At 43.0% G+C, this 19,597-nt stretch overlaps 1 protein-coding gene across 5 annotated transcripts in view; it reads left to right on the forward strand.

The window, feature by feature from the left end:
* Positions 1-5,342: 5,342 nt before the first annotated feature.
* The window catches only part of rhbdl1 (rhomboid, veinlet-like 1 (Drosophila)), a 48,020-nt gene continuing 33,765 nt past the window's right edge, over positions 5,343-19,597 (forward strand). Inside the window, exons 1-2 of one of the 5 annotated variants that reach the window (XM_069155804.1) lie at positions 5,343-5,466; positions 17,536-17,694. In XM_069155804.1, the coding sequence (XP_069011905.1) occupies positions 17,629-17,694 (66 nt within the window). In that variant the 5' untranslated portion in view covers positions 5,343-5,466; positions 17,536-17,628. The other 4 variants (XM_069155801.1, XM_069155800.1, XM_069155803.1 and 1 more) reach the window with 4 other exon arrangements.

Consider the following 19,597-nt stretch of genomic DNA (forward strand, 5'->3'; position numbering starts at 1 on the left):
TGCTCAGGATAATCTGTAACTTGATGACCAGGACGTTTTTATTAGGTCGCATGCAGAGCGTTTCATAGGCGACTAATAATGGGGCATAATTTATAATGATCTAACGACGGGTCTTGAATCCATGCCAGTATAATAGCCTGCTGTGTTTTGTTGTTGGTTTTTTTTCCCGTGGTTGGGGCAGCTCAAAAGATTAGTTGATTAATTAATTAACAAATTAATTGGAAGATATCATAATAGGTGATTAATCATTCAAGTCGTTATTCAGTGACAAATTCAAACATGTGTTGATTACAGCTTCTCCACTGTGAGGATGTGCTGCTTACTTAAATTGAGTAACAAAAGAGAACATTGAGGATGTCACATTGGTACCCTGTTTTTTTTTTAATGACTTTCAGATATTTAAATCAAGCAATTAATAGAATAAATAATCAGCAGTAATGAAAATAATGGGTAAGTTGCAGACTCAGGTGGTGGTAATAATAATGATCATAATAATGACGATGGTTATGATGATAATGATAATTTATAATAATGATGATAATAATATTAATGATATTTTAACAGTACAAAATAAGTGTGACATTCCTCATACAAATTTGGTCTATATATAAACTCATCTATATGAAAATTTAACTTAACCTGCTGCCTCACTGAAATCCAACTTTTCAGTTTGATCTAAAGTCAAGTTAGTGTCTCAGGTGGAGATATATTCAATTTACATAATGTTTAACCCAGTGCTGGTTTATTTGTCAGAAGTTGGAGACAGTCGAGTGGGAGTTATATTACATATGTATTTACAGAAGACATGTACACCATCAGTGTCAGGTGCATTTAAGCGTTGCGCCTCTAAATTTATCTGATGCCAGTTTGTAATTTTAGCATGGCCAAAACCTTCTCAAGTCTTGTCCCGTCTCTGGCCCAAGTGCATTTTGGGTAACATCCTACACAGTTTCCCTTAGGAAGGCCTCATTGTGCCTCCTATCAGGGCCTTGGATCAGTAGTCAAATGGTCCAAATCTATCCAGCACATGATCACTTTGTGTTGAGTTAAAAACATTCTTTCTGAGTTGCTTTGATTTAAAGACGGTTGTTCACCCTGGCTTTAAAAGTCAAATATGTTTAAGATGAACCAGTTCTTTTTTTATTTACTTAAGTGACAAGAAAAGAGGTCTGGAAAGACATTTTAGATTAGAGCATTTGTTTTTCTGCTATGAATACTAAAGGTTTTTTCACACTTTTATAAAAACATCACAATATATTTTCATCTCATTCTTTAAGCAGCATCAGGTTCATTTTTCATATCGAATAAACTAGAGACCATCTTGCGTCTAAACAGTTTAAGTAAAAGTACTTTTTAAAATACAATGTGTCGATAAAATCCCACTGATTTATGTGAAGGAATGTAATAACAACATTGTTACAAAATTATATAAATAGAATTTGAAAGTAAAGAGGAAGTGAGAGGGATGTTGAATGCCATTAAGCCAAAGCCAAGTTTATTTGTGTTGCTTCTATTCACAGTTGCCGTCTCAAAAGGACTTAACTACAATTTCAGTCATGGAAACAAACAACAACACCACCTAAACTGTGTAAAAATCCTCACAGCAAATAGGACAAATACTGTATTCACCCTTCTCAAACTGCATCTTTCACACAACATTTCCATGCAGTACACCAAATCTGTTTTCCCCTATACATACTGGATCATACCAACTTGACGGGGTGTAACATTAGTTCTGTTCTAGCAGAGTTGTTTAAATGTAACTCAAACAAATAAAAATAAATTAAAGCATATAATTCATCAATACAAGAAAATGGCTAAAAATGCAAAAGGAAGTGGGTTTTTTTTTTTTATATTTGAACAGTGGCACCTTCCATTGGTTAAGATATATATATTCACTTACTCTCAGTTGTTTTGTATAGCCCTATGATGTAATTGCATACAGTCTGGGCCATAAGCATTGGATGGTAACCCATTTTTTTGTGTTTTTTATGCTTTCAGCTCCAGCTCATTCATTTGAAATAAAATAATAAATACAATATTGATTATAGTGCCAAGTCTGAGCTTCAGTTTGAGTAGGTCTGTATCAATATTGAAAGAACTGTGTTGGATATAGTTGTCTCCGCAATAAGTGGCCATATTGCAAGCTTCAGGCAGCTTTTTGTTGTTTCACTGTTAGTTCATGCAGAAAAGAGCTCACGTGTGGCTCAGAGTTGATTGAAATGACATGGTCAGCTGAGGAGCACAGTTGTTGCGGATGAGCGTAAAATCATCTGCATGTTGTAAAACAATCTCTTTCTACCAGTGAGGTTCTTCGTGAACAGAACTTGGGTGGATTTAGCACAAGATGCAAACCACTGGTTGGCTTCAAAAACAGAAAGACCAGGATATAGGTCAGAAATATCCAAAAAGAAACCAGTAGAGTTCTGTAATAGAGTTCTGTGGGTTAATGAAAGAGATCAACATCTATCAAAATGATCGAGAGAGGCAAGATTAGAGTCTAAGATTAGGTCATGGCCCAAACCAACTCATCCATCAACCAGGGTGGTGCTTCTGTTATGGCTTGGGCATGTAGCTATGGCTGCCAATAGACCTGGCACATATATGCTGAAGGCACAGAGACTCCACAACAAGCAAGAACTGAATGAGGCTGCACTGAAGCCCTGTTAGAGCACAAAATATTAAGTGAGATCATTATTATTTGACTTCATGTGTATCTGTCCAATTACTTTAGAATCGTTGGACGCTCCAGTTTGTTCTATATTGATTGTAAACCAACTCAAATTAACGCCGATACATTAACGTAGTATTTCTAATGTTACTTTAGATTGAATATGCTGAAGCACAGAGCTCGAGGAACAAAAACAATGTCAAACTGTCTAAATACTTACGGTCTGGACTGTGTATTGTCTGTTCGTCCAGTTTTAAAAGGCCGCTTGTCCTCACGAGCGGGACATTGTTTACGCTGTCACAGATAAAACTGTGCCAGTGATTAGACCTGTATAAAGTAACAGCGTGGCACGTCGAGACAACAGATAGTGAGAGTAAGTTGTTGAAACACTAGCGGTTTTAATGCAGTTGTCCTGCGGCCAGCTGGGGTGTGAGTGCGCTCTGTGGAGGCAGTGTGTGTGCACGCAGTCGGGTTGTGACAGTTGTTTCAACACTTGGATGTCTGAGCAGGTGTCAGCGGCCAAGTGCTGCACAAGCGAGTCAACAGAGGTCCATCAGTTTGCCCCACAGCAAGGCGTTCTTTGTGAATGTCTCGCCGGTGTTACGCTGCCTCATCTCAGTATGTAGAGCAGGTAACTATTTCCACAATGTCAGCTGTCAAAGCAGCTCTGACATGACAAGCCTCTCACTGGACACAGACTGTCAGAGCACCTGTGAGCTGTCAGTCAGACCAGCAGAGATGACTCTAACATCAGCTGTTGTGAAGTATTGTGAGTTGACAGTTGAAACATGTTTTCTCTTCTTTCTTTTTTGTTTTTTTTTAACAGAAGTGCCCCATTGAAACGTAATCAAGCAGTCGTCAGGCATTTTTTTCATTAAACTAAAGTTATTACGCTCTTATTAGTAATAAAACTAAAATCAGAGCAGCTCTTACTTTTCTTTTCAACTTGACATATTGGCTATAAGCTGCTACCACGTCTGATTTGGAACTGATACTTTGCTCTTGAAGAATGCTACATTTAGCCCTAATCCTGACTTTAACCCTTGCCCCTTTAAGACACAGGGACTTAGGTAGTGTACAAGAGTAACACAAGCTGCAACAGGCAGCCATTGGATAAGAGCCATCTAGTATGTGTAGACGTCATTTTAATTGTGATTTTTGTTTTGTTTTAAAAATTGCATCTAAAACATGCCTGAATCTTTGGAACCCATCTGGCCATGTTATAGGGAGGGTTTAATCTCTTCTACTGTTTTGATTATTTTTAAAATGTCACAATAAAAACTACTTACAAATGGTGATTTTAGTTGTTTTTTATATATATATTTCATGTGCGTTTTATATTTTTTGCCTACAGTTTTCAAGAGCTCTGGAGTTTGCCTGTAGTAGGGTGCTGTTGACTTCTGATCTGATCTGATTTCACCAGCAGGGGGGAGTAGCAGCTTAAAGACAAGTGATTAATTGTGTCACTTGCCATCCACATAGGCTTTGACTTTGTCAGGAATATAATTAGCACTGCTACAGAAATTGAGGATGTATAATTGTGTGAAACGTTTATGTTCATACCAGATGGTATTAAAAGGGGAAGCAGCACAAAATAGGATGCTTTCAAAAATAGTGGCATGAGTAGCTTTGATTCAGTTATTTCATACACAGTGTGGTGAACAGAAATCAATATTTGTGGTGACAACCCTTTGTCTTCCATCAGTGATGTTGAGATCAGGGGTTTGCGGGGGCTATACCATCTCTTAACACCTTGTTATTGTCACGGAAGATACCTCTTTATGACTTTGTGGCCAAATACTCGTCTATTAAATGAAATTGCCGTGATGAATCTAAACATCTAAAGTGTTTTAAGCACGGCACTGTATTCTGTATCGTAAACATGGTCTTGCATGGAAGCACATGGGTGATGAGCTCTCATTCAGGTGGTGTAACTGCAGATTTAAACACCAGAGGTCTCTCTACACTTCAGCCTTACCCTGTTGGTCCCAAACTACAGTATCATCAGAAGATCTGTGTTCAACACAATAGTGGCACAGTAACACAGTAATGTCAAAAATAGCAATTGATGTTTGACAGATTAGTCCTGTATCAGATGTGAATGTTGTACAGATGGAGCTGAAATAGTTGCCCCTTAAAAAAATCAGAGTTGTCAGGATTCATAGAATTTGCAATACATTACTCCCCCTTTGCTTTCCACCCTTTCTCCTCTTAATTCATTCTAATTTCAGCCTCCTTCCTCTTTCTCGCCTCTTCCATTTTATGGCCCCAAGAGATCTTCTAAGTGGAGCAGTTTGGATTAAAACTGTGTCATTCAGTGACCTGATTCATTTTTCTGCCATTTTTCATCACGCGGGGTGATTCCCTCTATTGCACAATGACTACTGCTTGACATTCAGAGGCTCGAGTGTGAAGCACCATCTATTTTACTTCTCATGATTAGTGGAGGCTGACAGGTTCAAGAAAGGCCCCAAAACAACTTGTCTTCTCAAATGATAAAAGATTAGGTCAACAAAGAGAAAAATGGAGCATCACTGTAATGCTGTGATCCGGCACATTGACAGCATGCTGAGGGTTAATTGTATTTTAGAGTAGCTGCAGTCTTCAACATTCAGAAATGAATCTTACAAACTTTCTGCTGCCGTTTTTCCAGGATGGTAAATGGCAGAAATGTTTCCCAGCATCCTCCAGACAGCTCTCCACCTTACCTGGATGTCCTCACAGAGACATCCTCAAGTTCTGATGTGATTCTGTCCCACCGGTCCACCTCAACAACCAGTTTAAGAGTTCATGAGGTAAGTTCTTGTTATTACTTTCTGTTGCACAAGTTTTCTTCCTCCCACAATGGATAATTCAGTGAGTCTGGCCGGGGTGTTGTACAAGATAACCAAAGGTTCAACGTGTATCTAGTAGCCGGATGCAATTTCAGTACATTTATGACTGACCGTGCAAAGATTTTGATTGATTGATGAGGTTATTTAAGGGTCTTGCACAAAATGGTAACCAGCCCATCTGGGTTTACAGACACTTTCAAAACTTCAAAGATAACCAGGATCACACAAATCATAATTTGCACTTCAGCAAAAAAAGAGAACATTTCAAAGGATCATCAACTTCTATACTTTTCTACTGTAGTCTTGGCTGCCATACATTTTTCAAAATTTAACAGAATACGTCTTATAATGATGACAACTATTGGCTCCTTTCATGGATCCACATTCGACACTGAAGAAAAAGGAAATTTGGTAATGAAACTGAACTTTCACTTATTGTAACTTATTGTGGTGAAATAATACTTCAATAATCTAATTTAAAAGAAATCAGTGGAAATTCAAATGCTAGAAAATGTACAGATCTAGATTTAGACTATTTCAATTATAATTGTGATCAAATATTAAAAGGGTAATTTGGACTTAAAAACGAATTTCCTCTGAAGCAGACCGTTTCAAATTTTATACCTTCCAGATGTTGCATTGTGCAGCCCGGTGCAATCTCTTTTCTGTGTAGAAACTGATGTTGCTGTAACAATCCAAATGAAATCCACCGCTGAGCCTTATTTTGTAGGAGGTACCTGAAAGTCTCGAGACTGAGCAACAGGGCTGAAATTCATCTAGTTTTAAAACAGACTAAACAGAGATTTAAAGGACATTTTCATAAGATAAACAAGGTAAGACTGTTAGAGAGAAACAGTGTTTTTATCCCTGTTTAAACTTGATCCTGTTTGGTGTCCATAGGGTGGAGTCCTGCTGTAGAAATTGACGTGCATCTACACTTCATGCTAAAACGCTTGTTTAGCCTGTGTACAATTAAGCCACACTGAATTAAAATCTTTAGGGCATCATGGCTCCCTCTTAGCAAAGTTTGACTGACAGAAAGTCAACCATCCTCACAAACACCTGCCTTATGGACCTGGAGATCATTAAGCTTGCGAGGAAGAGTGCAGACTGGCAGTCTAATTAATGTGTTTCTCCCTCCCTGAAAGGCCTTGTTATTCTCTCCCTCGCGCTCTCGCAGAGTCTAGACCCGTGTTTGTCTGCTGCTCTCAGGCCTTGTTAAAGAGGAGCAGGCTGCTCGGGTTGCCGTCCGCATCCATCCACCGGAGGTGAATAGAACATGAAGGGTTTAGTCAGGCTCAAGCGAGGCCATTCAGTCGGGGATGCTTCAGGCCGCAGAGACAGCATTTCACGGGAGGGTTATCTCCCTCTGTCAGTCGTCTGTGTAATGTCACTTGGTGGCAGTGTAATGGAAACAATGATAATGGCGTGACTCTTGGTGTGGGGCTGTGAGCCTAGTTGGCATCTTATTCATACATTTGGGAATGTTGCTCAACTCTATCTAGTGCTATTTTGTCCTATCGAGACCAATTGTTCATTTTCATTGTGCGATTGAATAGTGCTGCATAAAACTCTATGTTGTACTGGTTGTCTTTTAAAGAAAGATTATGTAGACTGATGTGAACATATGTTGGAGCCTGGGTGTTTTTCTTAAGAGGGATTTCTGCTTTATTTTTCTATTGTATTGTATTTTTTTTTTTAGTTCATGGTACTTGCCTATCATAGTTTGATGGAAGTCATTTGAGGTTACCAAGGCAACAGTTGAATCCAGTTTCATTTTGGCTGTTCTTTCAATCTGTCTCACTTGCAGTTTGAAAATCCTCCAGCAGTGACCTCATAATTAGATTTGTATTATTCATGCTCACAACTGCAGAGTATTGGAGGCAAATTAATTCTCAACATTGATTAGCAGTTGAACAAAGAAGCACATGGAGTGACTTCAGTCTTTCCACGTAGAGTAGGAAATGCTGTCGTTTCTATAGACTCACAGGGTCATTGTTACTTTTTTTTTTTTTTTTTTTTTTTTTTTTAAAAACAAGAGTGTGTCACATCGGCGTAATGAAAGATGACAAAGGGAAAGACTGGGAGCCATGCCATGTTCAAGGTGGCCTAGGCCCATTAGGATAGATACAGCAGTTACTCGTCACTTCATATCATCAACAGCTTCCATCTGACCCAATAAAGCACAGGAGACATAGCTGTAATGAACAGGTCCAGATATCTTTTTTTTTTAACTTTTTCTCACATTAAAGCCATCAAGTCAGCAAGAAGGTTCAAACATCTGGTGTAATCATGGTATATAAACAGGCGGAGGCACTTTCAGTTACAGAGCCTGAAGCTGAGTTACGACAGCGCAGAAGACAAGAAACATCACGGCTTCAACCGTGATCTGTTAGCTGGAGGCGTCACCAGGTCACAACCCTGCCAACATCCTCGGCCACAATCTCAGCCTCAGCTACGGAGCATCCAAGACCGTTTCGCTTTCTTGTTTTATGAGTTGAGATTTACGTCCCCTTGCTGCTTGTGCCCTCTCCCTTATCGCTGTTGTCCTGAGGAGGAGGGGTTACTGCGGATTTGTACATAAAGAAAACATTTGTAAAAAGGGATCTCAAGAAAGTCAGCCGCCCACGTGAACAGTAACAAGTTCACTTTCCATCATTTGTATGTTCTGAGCCTCTTGTTCTGCTCTATGAATGCCGTGTTCTTTATTATGCATCAGATTAACATAAAATAAGCCTTTGTTCTGGTATTACTTGTTCTGGTCTTGTGTTATTGTTGTTGTGGTATTTACACTTAGAGCTCATTGAAGGATCAATGAGCCATTTTAAACCGTCTAAATCAAATTTGATGTTTGTTGCATGTGTGTTGGCGGTGGGAGTGTGTTTGATCAGTGCAGCCGTACAATGTGCTAATGTGCCAGTGCTTATTATTAGCACGACGAAGGGCTGCACAGCAGTCTAGTTCTCTTCGGGGGCCAGCAGTGGCATCGATATCATCCGTGGGTTTGTATTGTTTTTCCCGTGCCATTCATCACATCTTGTGCAACGCTACAAATATCACAATTGTACCACGGTTAGGATTTTACCATATGCCTGTGTATTAGTAGCTTTTGTCTTGTTTACAGTGTGTGGGTTTGTGCGTGGATGCCTGTCTGTGCTGTCAGTAACAGGCCAGACGTGTGTGTGTGTGTGTGTGTGTGTGTGTGTGTGTGTGTGTGTGTGTGTGTGTGTGTGTGTGTCTTTTGTGTGTCTTTTGTGGGGGTCTGTGCCAAGTAGTAAGAGCAAAGCCGCAGTGGAACCCATCCTCCGCTCCCTCCCTGAGACGCCTTACTTGTAGTGAGGAGAGGAGCCGCAGCCCCTGACCACTCCTTCCCCATCTGCAATTGGAAGAGAGAGGCCACCTCCCTCCCCTGCCTCATTGGTATGCAGGCGGCGCAGTGTGTGTATGAGGAGAGGGACGAGAGAGAGCGAGGTAGCAGTCAGTGCAATGGGATAGAGGAGAGCGAGGAGGAGGAGGAGGAGAGTGAATGAAAGCTGCTGGATCTGCCTTGCCTGCGTGCCTGCCTGTCGTCTGCTGAAGCTGGGTTTACCGCCACGCTGCACTGGCACAGAGCAGAGTCACAACCCGTTTGCACCACCGACGCACACTCGGCACCGGTTATTACTCCAGCGACACCATCAGCAAGGAAAACCAGGGACCAAGCCCGGCAGGCTTTCTCCATCAGCATCGGGGGGGGGGACACAGCAGCAACGAAGCGGCCTGACGCTACAATTTAGGCACCAGCTGCAACCAAACCAAATCCCCCTCTACCTTTTCCCATCTTACCAACAACCACCACCACTCCTCTCTTGCTCCTCCTTATGCCCTTGTCCTCGGCGGCTCCTCTCACCTCTCTGGCCAGTATATGGATAGAAGCTCCCTGTTTCAGCTCATACAAGAGCAGGTAAGCAAGCGAGAGCGTGCAGCGGCAGAGGTTTCTATGGTTACAGGCTCCTGGTCACCTCGCCGTCTATCCAGGGACAGAGACGTGGAGGCTGGGGTGAGAGCTGATGTTAGAATTGATAGCAGGGACTGTTTGCACTGGCGAAACGAGACCATGAGACAAACAGGACAGATGCGAGCATCATGGAGCCGTGTTGGCCCCCCAAGAATGTGAGGTCAGATCATCATGAGCCACAGCAGGAGGGGCGCCATCATGGAAGGGATAATGGTAGGGATGCGTGTGCAAATGGCTGGAAATGCTGTACGAATGGATGTATAGATGAATTGATTGCTGTATTCTCCAAGTGAAAATTAACTTATTGGTCCATTATAGCTGCTGCATTAACGTTGGCAGCCAGCCATAATGCTGTATGTGCATGGACGTGTTTGTCTATCTTTTTTGTTGTTGTTGTTGTTGTTGGGATTTAACTTGTTTTTTCTCTTCTGACCACACGCCCAATATCATCATCTCAGCCTTTTATTTCTGAGGCTCAAGCATCAAGGCAGTTACTGTGGAGTCCAGGTTGCGTCTCTTTCCTTTATATCAGAAGCTCCTTTTTGGCTTTAAACTTCCCTGTCTTTTTTCAGCCTTGTTGTTGAAGGTTCTTGCCAAGTGCTGGTGACCATATTAAGACCAGTGAAAAATGGTCCTCTTGACATCTGGTTTCTTACAGTCCTCTTGCCAAACTGCCATTTTTACTCTCCAATCATATTAAACTCCAGTCTGCCATCTCCGAAATGAACAAACCAGAATGGATTTGAGGGCAGATTCCACCAAAACAAAAGCGTGTGTATATTTGGGTAGTGCTTCTTGTTGACAAAAGTGTGCGTATGTATCTGCAGCTCTATTGGATGTTTTTTTTTTTTTTAAATTTTAGCTCGTGTTTTCTGGTTTTGATGACAACCTGGCCTTTTGGGGTTTGGGCTGATTGACAGATATATCGGGCAATCATTTTTTGTCCAAGAGGGATAAATCAATTGTCTGCTGCAGGGTTTTGGGGTCACTAGTGGCCCATCAGCAACACATTGATCAACAGACTCGAGAGGATGCAGATATGTGTGTGCGTGTGTCTGTGATCACGTGCGGCAGCTTCCTTTTCATGAATGTGTGTGTGTGTGTTTTTATGGAAGAACCCTGAGTGGGCTGAGCGAGAAGATGCTCTGTGGTCGCACCCGAGAGTCATTTACTGTATAAGCACTTTATTAATAACTGAGAGATACCGCAACAATACATATTCCTTCATAGATACATTTTAAAGCAGCATCAAAGACGCTGATATCCATTTTGGACATAGCAGGTCCTTTTACTGGAGATGAAGCAAGTATTTTTAGATTGTAAACAGATTTTCGTTTTATTGATTGTCGGGTTTATTTTGTGTGGGCCAGTATGTTCATCTAGACAGTTTGTAAGGCCTCAATTGAGCAAGCCAGAGTTCCATTAAGCTCAAGTCTGGACCACATCACTCACACTGGCTGACGACAGGCTTTTTCCACCTTTGGGACTCCATGCGGCGGCCTTTGATTTGGAAAAGGTCTCCCTAATTAAACTAGAATGAAGAGAAAACTGCCAACAGCTTTTGGACTGTGAACAGGCAAGCTTGTTTTTCAACAAAGTCCGCTGCCCGCCTAAACAGCGGGCACTTTTTTTTTTTCTCATCTTTATCCAGGAAAATGTTTTGCCTCGTGTTGTCGCAGCTCTGCTCTCCATATTTATGCTGTCACATTGACTGGGGGGGGGCTTCCCACAACGACCACCGCATCCCGCCAGCCTCTGAGCAAATCCACAAGAGCACCTGGAGGTCAAGTGCTGTGCTTAAGGGCATTGTAAGTGTAGTCATCTGTAAAGGTAAAGAATTACTCAGTCGCTGTCACTGCTTTGTTTTTCATAGTCTTGCACCCTTTTTTGAACCTTTTTTTTTTATATATATATCACTGGTTTGGCATTTCCTTTTTTGGGGGGGGGGATTCAGCTACCATTCAGCTACCGAGTTCCTTCGTTGAAACATCCATAACTTGTTAAAGCCACTAAACTTGAATGCTTTGCAGTTTCCTGAAGTTTTCCCAAACCAGTATGAGATGTTTAGCCTTCCAAGGACATAGCAGGAGCACTGCAGGCCTAAAGGAGAGAGGATAATGCAAGCCTGTCATGCTGAACCACATGAAAATGCGGCAGGGGAAGAGAAGAACGCAAGATGAGTGAGTTTATTAGTCTTTGTCTGCTGGAGGTTGCAATGCTGAGCTCAGGCTATTTCTGGCCTGTGCAGGCTCACACATACAGTATGCTCATCATCAGAGCACGCACATGCACGCACAAAAACACGGCTCCTCTGATGCGCTTTCTATATTGCAGTGCCGCTGATAAAGCCAAGTTGATGGTCAGCCAGTAAAGTGTGCGGTCATTTGTTGGTGAATATCTCCCTCTGTGCCATTGACTTCTTATCTGGCTTATTCATATCTTGACCATAAAGACCTGGGGTCATGCATAGTATTCTGACATTCTGTCAAGTCGAGAGAGTAAGGCTCTTATACACGTCCCCCTTTCAGCATTTTCTGATACTTATTTGCACTCGTCTGCGTTTGAAGACGCCTCTGGCTGTTTGTTCTGTGTTTGAACACCAGGAAGTGGGGTCACATGATTGTTTGCATCATGGAACGTTGCTTTGATGATTCTCTGAAGTGGTGTCCACTTGAGGAGAGAGAGAGGTGGAGGGGGGGTCTTCTGGATCTTAGGACTGTCACATCACAGTGGAAAAAGTTTAAATGCAGTGACAGCAGAACATGCGATAATACCAGCAGTGCATCCCGAGGCCAGCAGAGACAATTCAGAGGCATTTATCTGATGCTATGCAAATACGCTGTGCCCTGTAAATGCCACTGCTCTCTGCAGATACACATCCCTATTCAAGCTTGACAGTCTTGTGCACAGAGACCAAAAGTAGTCTGTAGTATTGGCTCGGTGCCACAGGGTTCACACTGAGACTGGACCTTGGAACCATTCCGGTGCTGCATTCCTGTCTGGTGGAGTTCATGTAATCACCATCTTCCAAAGGATAAATACTGTTTATTTGTCAGCTAGCATCAACCTTTCACAGCCTTATTATATTTCTTCTTAAATTATTTATGTCATGAAAAAGGATTACGTGAGTTATGGTAGCGCTTCTGCTTATACCTTTCCAGTTTGTGGTGAACCTACTGCATTATGTTGTGAGTAATTGATTTTAATTTGATTAACCTATTTGCTTACATAACGTATATAGACCAAAATGTTTTAATTTCATTATATCTGGGCAGGTGGTTATTATTACAGAGGTGTGTGCAAACATGGATGACCTCAAGACAGCTGGAGTGTAAGCGGGTGTAAGCACTATAGAAGGTAGATCCTGGTTTAAAGATTTAGAGCTACTTACTCATTTTCTTGGTTGTTAAGGCTATATAATTTCAGAAAATAGTGAAGGATGTCCATCACAGTTTCCTGGGGCTTAAGGTGACATCTTCATATTGCTTGGTTCATCTGATCAATCGCATAAAATTCAAGAAATTCAAGGGGGGAAAAAAAGCAAAAAATATTTTGGCGTAAAGAAGCTGCAGCTGGTGTTTTTTTTAATTTTTTTTTTAATTATTTTTTTTTTAAATCATTTCTTCTGATAACATAAAATGTTAGTCATGAAAAGTGTTCCTGATTAATATTTTGATGATCAAGGAATTGGTTAATCAACCATATGATTCAGGTATAATAACATTACCCAGCGAGTTCTTATCCCAGGGCATGAAATACTGCTGTTTTGTCCAAGCTGTTTGCGTCAGTGAGACACAGCAGGTGCCTTTTGTCGTTGGCAGAGTGGTCACCCGGGTTAAAGAAGGAGGTCATGTGATGGAGTGGAATGAGTGACAAAGTCCGCATGGAGAGTTCAGGATGGTTGGATGGAACAAACACAGGACTTTCACCCATGAGACCGGTGTTGGATTCCATCAGAAAGTCACGAGTCCATGTGAATCATAAAGTGAATAACTTACAGTACGTAACATATTTAACGTACTGTACGGGAAGTGACTTTTGTTGCATGCACAACATTACTTGCGTAAAATGACATATTTAAACCCCAGCCACTGTCTTTTACTGACCAAATTGCAACCATATCACATTTGGTGGCTCTTGGTGCCTAAACCTTAGGAAGCTTGTCCATATGTCTGAGAAGCCAAAGGTAGAATGACAGTATCTGACGCTCTTGGATGAGAATGGGTTAGGTTATCTTTAGCAGAGTAACGGAAACCTACAAAACGGTTTAAATTCTACCGTCTGGAGTTTGCCAACATTTAAAGAGGATGCCTGCAAGTAGCAACCAGCCTGTATGCTTTCTGCCCTTTTATGATGGGACTACAGTTTTAGCCACACTTCCATTAGTGCCACATACGGAGGTAATCGTCATCCTCCGTGTCATGTCTTCTGCATGTTGGATGATAGAAGCGTCTGGGTTTCAGTCCGCTGGCAGTGTTTTTATCATGGCTAGGGTTTGCGGGCGTCCCTGGGCCGGAGGGTTCGCTCTCGAGCCCCTGTGGAACAGACTGATAACTCAGTCGTTGGCTGAGGCTCAGTCAGAATCACTGCGCTGATGGTAATAGAGGTTCCCGAGGGTTGACACCGAGATCACTCCCCTGCAGTAAGCATCCCACTCCTCGTACACGTGTATACATTTCCATCCTGTGTCTTGTCCATCTCCTCCCACTTGCTTTTGAGCCAGCCAAGTTCGGTTGCCCCCGCTGCCTTGACACGTCCACCTTCCATCCATAATCTCACCCCTCCGCCTCCCTTTTACAGCTAAACCCTGATGTGGTTTTATTACCGCCCCAGTCTTATCTCATTGGTTTCTTTCCATCCATCTGCATTAAAAAAAAAAACATTCTTTCCCTCCCAGGCATCTGTATCCTTCCCTTCTCTCGTTGTCTGTCTCTCTCTTTCCTCCCTTTTGTGTCTTTCCCTTTTGCCTCCCGAATGCCAATATGTCGGGGGGAGAAAAAAAAAGGGGGGGGTGCAATGCAAGAAAAGGGATGACACGCAGGCGACTGGTAACCATGGCAATGCATGCAGCTTGTCAAAGTGTCGCCCTCACCAGTGTTGGATCGCTTCAATAACTGCTTCCCTTTCTGGGCTTTTTCCCTCCTTCTTTCAACCCTTTCTTTTCTCCGTTTCCCTGCCGCCCCTCTCCTGTTTGTGCACGTCACCAGCCTGTCCAAGGCAAGGGGGAAAAAAAACAGCCTCTACTTCCCAGCACTCTTTCATCTCAGTGTACCTCATCTCAGTAATTGATAGCCCTAATTGGCTACAAGAACCAATCCTCCACCTCCTTGTATCCTCGGCAGACGGTCTCCCCCGTGTAACGTTCTTCCTGAATAAGGTCAGACGACGGAGGGAGTAGTGTCTGTGCCGTATGACAGCTCAGCGTCAACACTCGGTTTGTGTAAATGTGCACAGCCACATACAATGCGCCTCGGTGTCTCTGCCGCTGTACGTGTAGTGTAGTGATGTGCTGACATATGGAGGCTGACAGTAATCAGACGTCCCCAGTGTGGCTCTCTGTTCCCCCTGTCAGCCCGGGCTGAGCCAGGAGCACATTAGAATCTGATCTATCTCTCCTCTGTGGCAAGTGGATGCCGAGCACTGGAGTGTGTCACAGCCCTCTTATAGGAAAGAGAAGAAGCGGAGCCACTGCCAGACCGCTGGGTTAGGCAGACGCACACACAACAGCGGTGAGGCATTTTTATTCTTTATGCGTCTTACTTTCATATCTGTATCCTCTCTGGCTGCCTCTGTTCTTCTCTCCTTTTGTTTTGTACCTTCTCCTCCTTCTCCTTTAATTTTGTCATTTTTCATTTTCTCTTATTTCATCAACCCACCAACCACCCACCTCCCTCTCCCATTTTCCACCTCTTACCTCTCTGCTGTCGTCTTTTTTTTTCTTTTTTTTTTTTCCTCTCTCCCCCTATATTCCCCACATGTCATCCTGGTACACTAACACATCACAAACACTGGAGATATGTGCACGCTTTTGCTCTCTCCTTAAAGAAAGAATGGGGCCATGTTTTAACAAACATCCATGGAATACAGAGTTATGGGGATTATCTAAAAATAGACACGGCCCTGTTTTTCTTTTCCCATCTTGTTTCATTTTTGTCCGCAAATTTGGTTTCACGTATGTTTCGGGGTGCCTTGAGATTGATGGCTATCAAGTTGAGCCGACCAGGAGCCCAGTGTTGAGATTACAGTCTGAGGTACAATGACCAAGAAGGAGATATTCTGCCTGTGATGTGTAAACAGTCCTCTGTCAAACACTGCAAAGTGTTTTCTGTAAAGTAAGTGAAGTCTGCAAGGCTGAGTGTGTGCAGAATCTTTGTTAATACTGTTTATCGGATATTGTTTCTGCTGGTGAGAGTTGTGTTAGTGCACATAGAGTATTGTAAACCTAACAAAATCCATTCACTCCATGAACTAGCAGTGGGAAGACACTCATTCGGAGTCAAGCATCATCAAAACTAACCCATTAGTTTCTGCCTCCGCTGTGCTCCCCCAGCTGAATAAAGACAGAAATGTTTTGGGGGAGTGAAAAAGCTGATTCAATGGAATTAAAAAGGAATGTCTGTGTCTAACTAAACGACTGTGAAAACCACTGGCAACTGTGCAGGGAGAAGCAAAGCGCATATAGTAAACATGCCCAGACGCAGACACACAAACGCACTCACACCACTCTGATTGATCTTCTTTGCTCCTTTCGCCGAGCAGTGAAGCTTTAAGCCCTGAGCCTCCTGCGGTAGAGACCGACACGGTGCGGCAGAGTTTAATGCCGTCCTCCTCATGCAGCCGTTGTAACATCTTTGTCTCACCGTGTTGGAGCAGACCGCGTCCACACTAAGGCGGGCAGCCCAGACAGGGGGAATGTTCTCATGGACAACAGGACACGGGCAACGATGATCCAGCATGACTGACTACACACTGACGCAACATCTGAAAGCTCACTTTCTCCCCAGGGCAACGAGAGGCTGTTGGTTTACTATCCAAAACCTAATGAGGCTGTGTTAGCATTCAGGAAACAGTCAAATGATAAGCAGCAAGGACTCTTCCCATGTGGTCCCTTTGTACTGCTTCGGTTTGTCCTCGGGCACATTTTCGCAAACACAGTCAGATTCACTAAGGAGAGCTGGCATGAGAAATTAACGCTCCATTGGAGAGCAATTCAATCGCATTTAAGAGGAGAAAGTAGAGAGAAAAATTGAGTAATATGTATGTGAAGCTGTCGCTCGAAAAAAAAACAACCCACATGACATAAACCAAGCGTAGACACACCCTATACTTTACAAGCCATTTTTAACCTGGTGCTATTTTAGACAACTGCACTCAGCCCTTTTTATGACACTCTCCCGCTTGAATCAATTACGAGAAGTAGCATACAGGCATCAGCAGTAATAACCCACGGGGCTGTGGGTCTCAGCGAGTGAGTGGTGATTATAAAAACCACACTGACTGCGAGGCTGCAAATGTGACCGAGGACGGATTCGCGCAGTCAAATGAGGCATCCACTCCGAAACAAAGACTGAAAAATCCACCTCATTTAATGCCAAAGGATTTTTTTTTTTTTTTTTCAGGGAAGCTGCAGTTCACTGTGTAGTAGACCGACGTGCCCACCTGTTTTCTGTCACTGCTCCCTACGTCAACTGTTGCCGCTTGGTTTCGACACACTTGCTCCTTTTAGGAGGTTGAACGAGGCCTTTTTCTTAAGGCAGGTCTAATTATTTTAAAGGCATCATAATCAATACCAGCATCACTGTCTGAGCTCATGCTGTAAGCCCTACAGATCTCATTTGTCTTCATGACTATTGTGTGTGTTTATACATCTCAGTTGCCCGTCACTGATGCATTCCCCCTCAGGGCAAAGTGACACTTCATCTCTGCAGCGCTGCTTATTAAAGAATCAGAACGCATCGCAGTGCAATGCACCTGTTATCAAGCAGAATTTATCACAAAATGTCTAAGAGTGGGCTGTTTTTGTTTTTTTCCAGCTGGACCCAGAGAACACCGGTTTCATCGCAGTGGAGAACTTCACCAGCTTGGTGGAGCACCATGAGCTGCAGCTGGACCCATCCAAACTGGACATGTTGTTAGCCCTCGTCCAGAGCAATGAAGAGGGACAGGTGTGCTACCAGGAGCTCATCGAGCTGGTGAGTCGCACGAGACGTCTCACGGACACATATTTTCCCGGCCATCTTTTTTCTTTTTTTCCTTTTTTTTTCTTTGTTGGATTTTCAGAAAGGTTGCAGAATTGATTCAGACAGAACCGGCGAGGTCTGCAGTAGCAAAAATTGACTCGACCGTTCAGGTCGTTGTCCTGCAAAAGAAGGATCAATCTCTCCCGTTAATGTGTCGGTAAATCCAGACACTTAACCTCGCAAGCCGCACACAGCAAGTACGAGAAAACGCCCACACCGAGCTGACAGAGCACCGTATTAAAGCAATAGATTTTATTTATTGTAACTCGTATATTCAAAGGCAATTATACGCTGAAAAAAAATTTAAGTGGCTGCATACAAAACACCTCCCTGGTCACTTTGAACTATTGCATATTTTCCACTGGCAAGAATGTTTTACATTCTGATGTGAGGACAGTCCTCGTACTAGTATACTCGCTTAACCCCAGCCACAAATATTTTTGCTCTGAGGCAGCTTTCGTCTTTTGTCACCGCTCTGAATGTGAGGTCAGGCTCTTCCTTCTCTTCATTTTATTCAATCCCTTTTTCTTCTCCCTATCTGTGTTTACCATTGTGTTCCTGTTAGAAATTCACGTTGAGCTTTCTATGTTGAAAGGCTTGATCCTCTGCGAGCGCCGAGACGAGCACCTGCCTTTGGCTCCTGGCACCACACGGGTGTAAGCACCGTGATTAATTCAGCGCAATGCAATTCCTGGCGTGTTTTTCACTTCCTTAAGCTCATTCCTCCCCCCCCCCCCCTTTACTTGCTTTCTCTTTCTATGTATTTGTCTCTGTGCTTTTCTCTTATCTCTTTCTCTCTCCCTGTGTTGTATTACCCATGGTTTTTTTAATGAAGGCCACATGAGGCCACTCGATTTGGAGTCCATCCCATTTCTGAGGTCTCTGCCACGACAGAGAAATAACTGTAGAGGTGCTGCTCCCACAGCGCAGCCTCTCCCTGACGTCAGCCATCCTTCTTACAAGTATACAGCTCTCTTTCTCCATCATTCTTGAAGTGTTTTATTTATTTTTTTGATCCACCTCATTTCAACGCATTCTCATCTCAATCCTCCCTTCTTCAAGCCATGCAATATCACCCTCCTCCGCCACCCCCCAACAGTCAGATCTCATTTCCTTTTCTTTCATTCTCTTCTCTTTTCCTTGTGAGCATATGTTCAGCGGGAAAAAAACCCCCCAAAAAACCCACCTCTGTCTCGCCTCCAACAGCATCAGGGAGACACTTTTAAAATTGCCCATCAGCCAAATGCAAATTGCCTTCGATTAGCCCAGCATTGGTGGTAGCAGGCAGTAATCTGAGTCACGTATATCGAACCCCAGGTCTGATTTTAAAGATTTGTCTGACAGACACACGTAAATGTGTATAGAACACACTGGCGCTTTTCTGCAGATGCATGCTATTTACATATATAGAAACACTTTCGAGAAGTTAATGATGAATTAATGCAGCCACCTACTCTCCCCCCCTCCCCCCAAAACGCAGACAGACTCTCATTCATACACGAGCACCGCCGGTACAGATTTGCTGAGTAATTTAGAGGATATTTGAATGTTGATGCGAGTCTGGCCCCCCCATCGTGCAGCAGGTGATGCGTGAGCTCTGCAGGTCTCTGTTCTTCTGGGATGAGCTCCAGGCTCATCAGGGAAAAGTGCCAAGCGTACCATGACATTTTCAACCAGGTCATCAGCGAATATCTTCGGCCTTCTTTCTCATCTTCCTCAGCACTGCTCTCCGACTTTCCTCATTTTCCTTAGTTTGTGTCTTCACTCTCTTTGCTGCGTATGCTTCAAGCCTCCCTTTTTGCTGACGTCGGCGTACACCTCTGTATACCTGACAGATTTATAGGTAACACTCCAC

Source organism: Embiotoca jacksoni, unplaced genomic scaffold, assembly GCF_022577435.1.
Source record: "Embiotoca jacksoni isolate LCO1_2020_lvr unplaced genomic scaffold, fEmbJac1.0.p SCAF_20, whole genome shotgun sequence".
NCBI classification, from domain to species: domain Eukaryota; kingdom Metazoa; phylum Chordata; class Actinopteri; family Embiotocidae; genus Embiotoca; species Embiotoca jacksoni.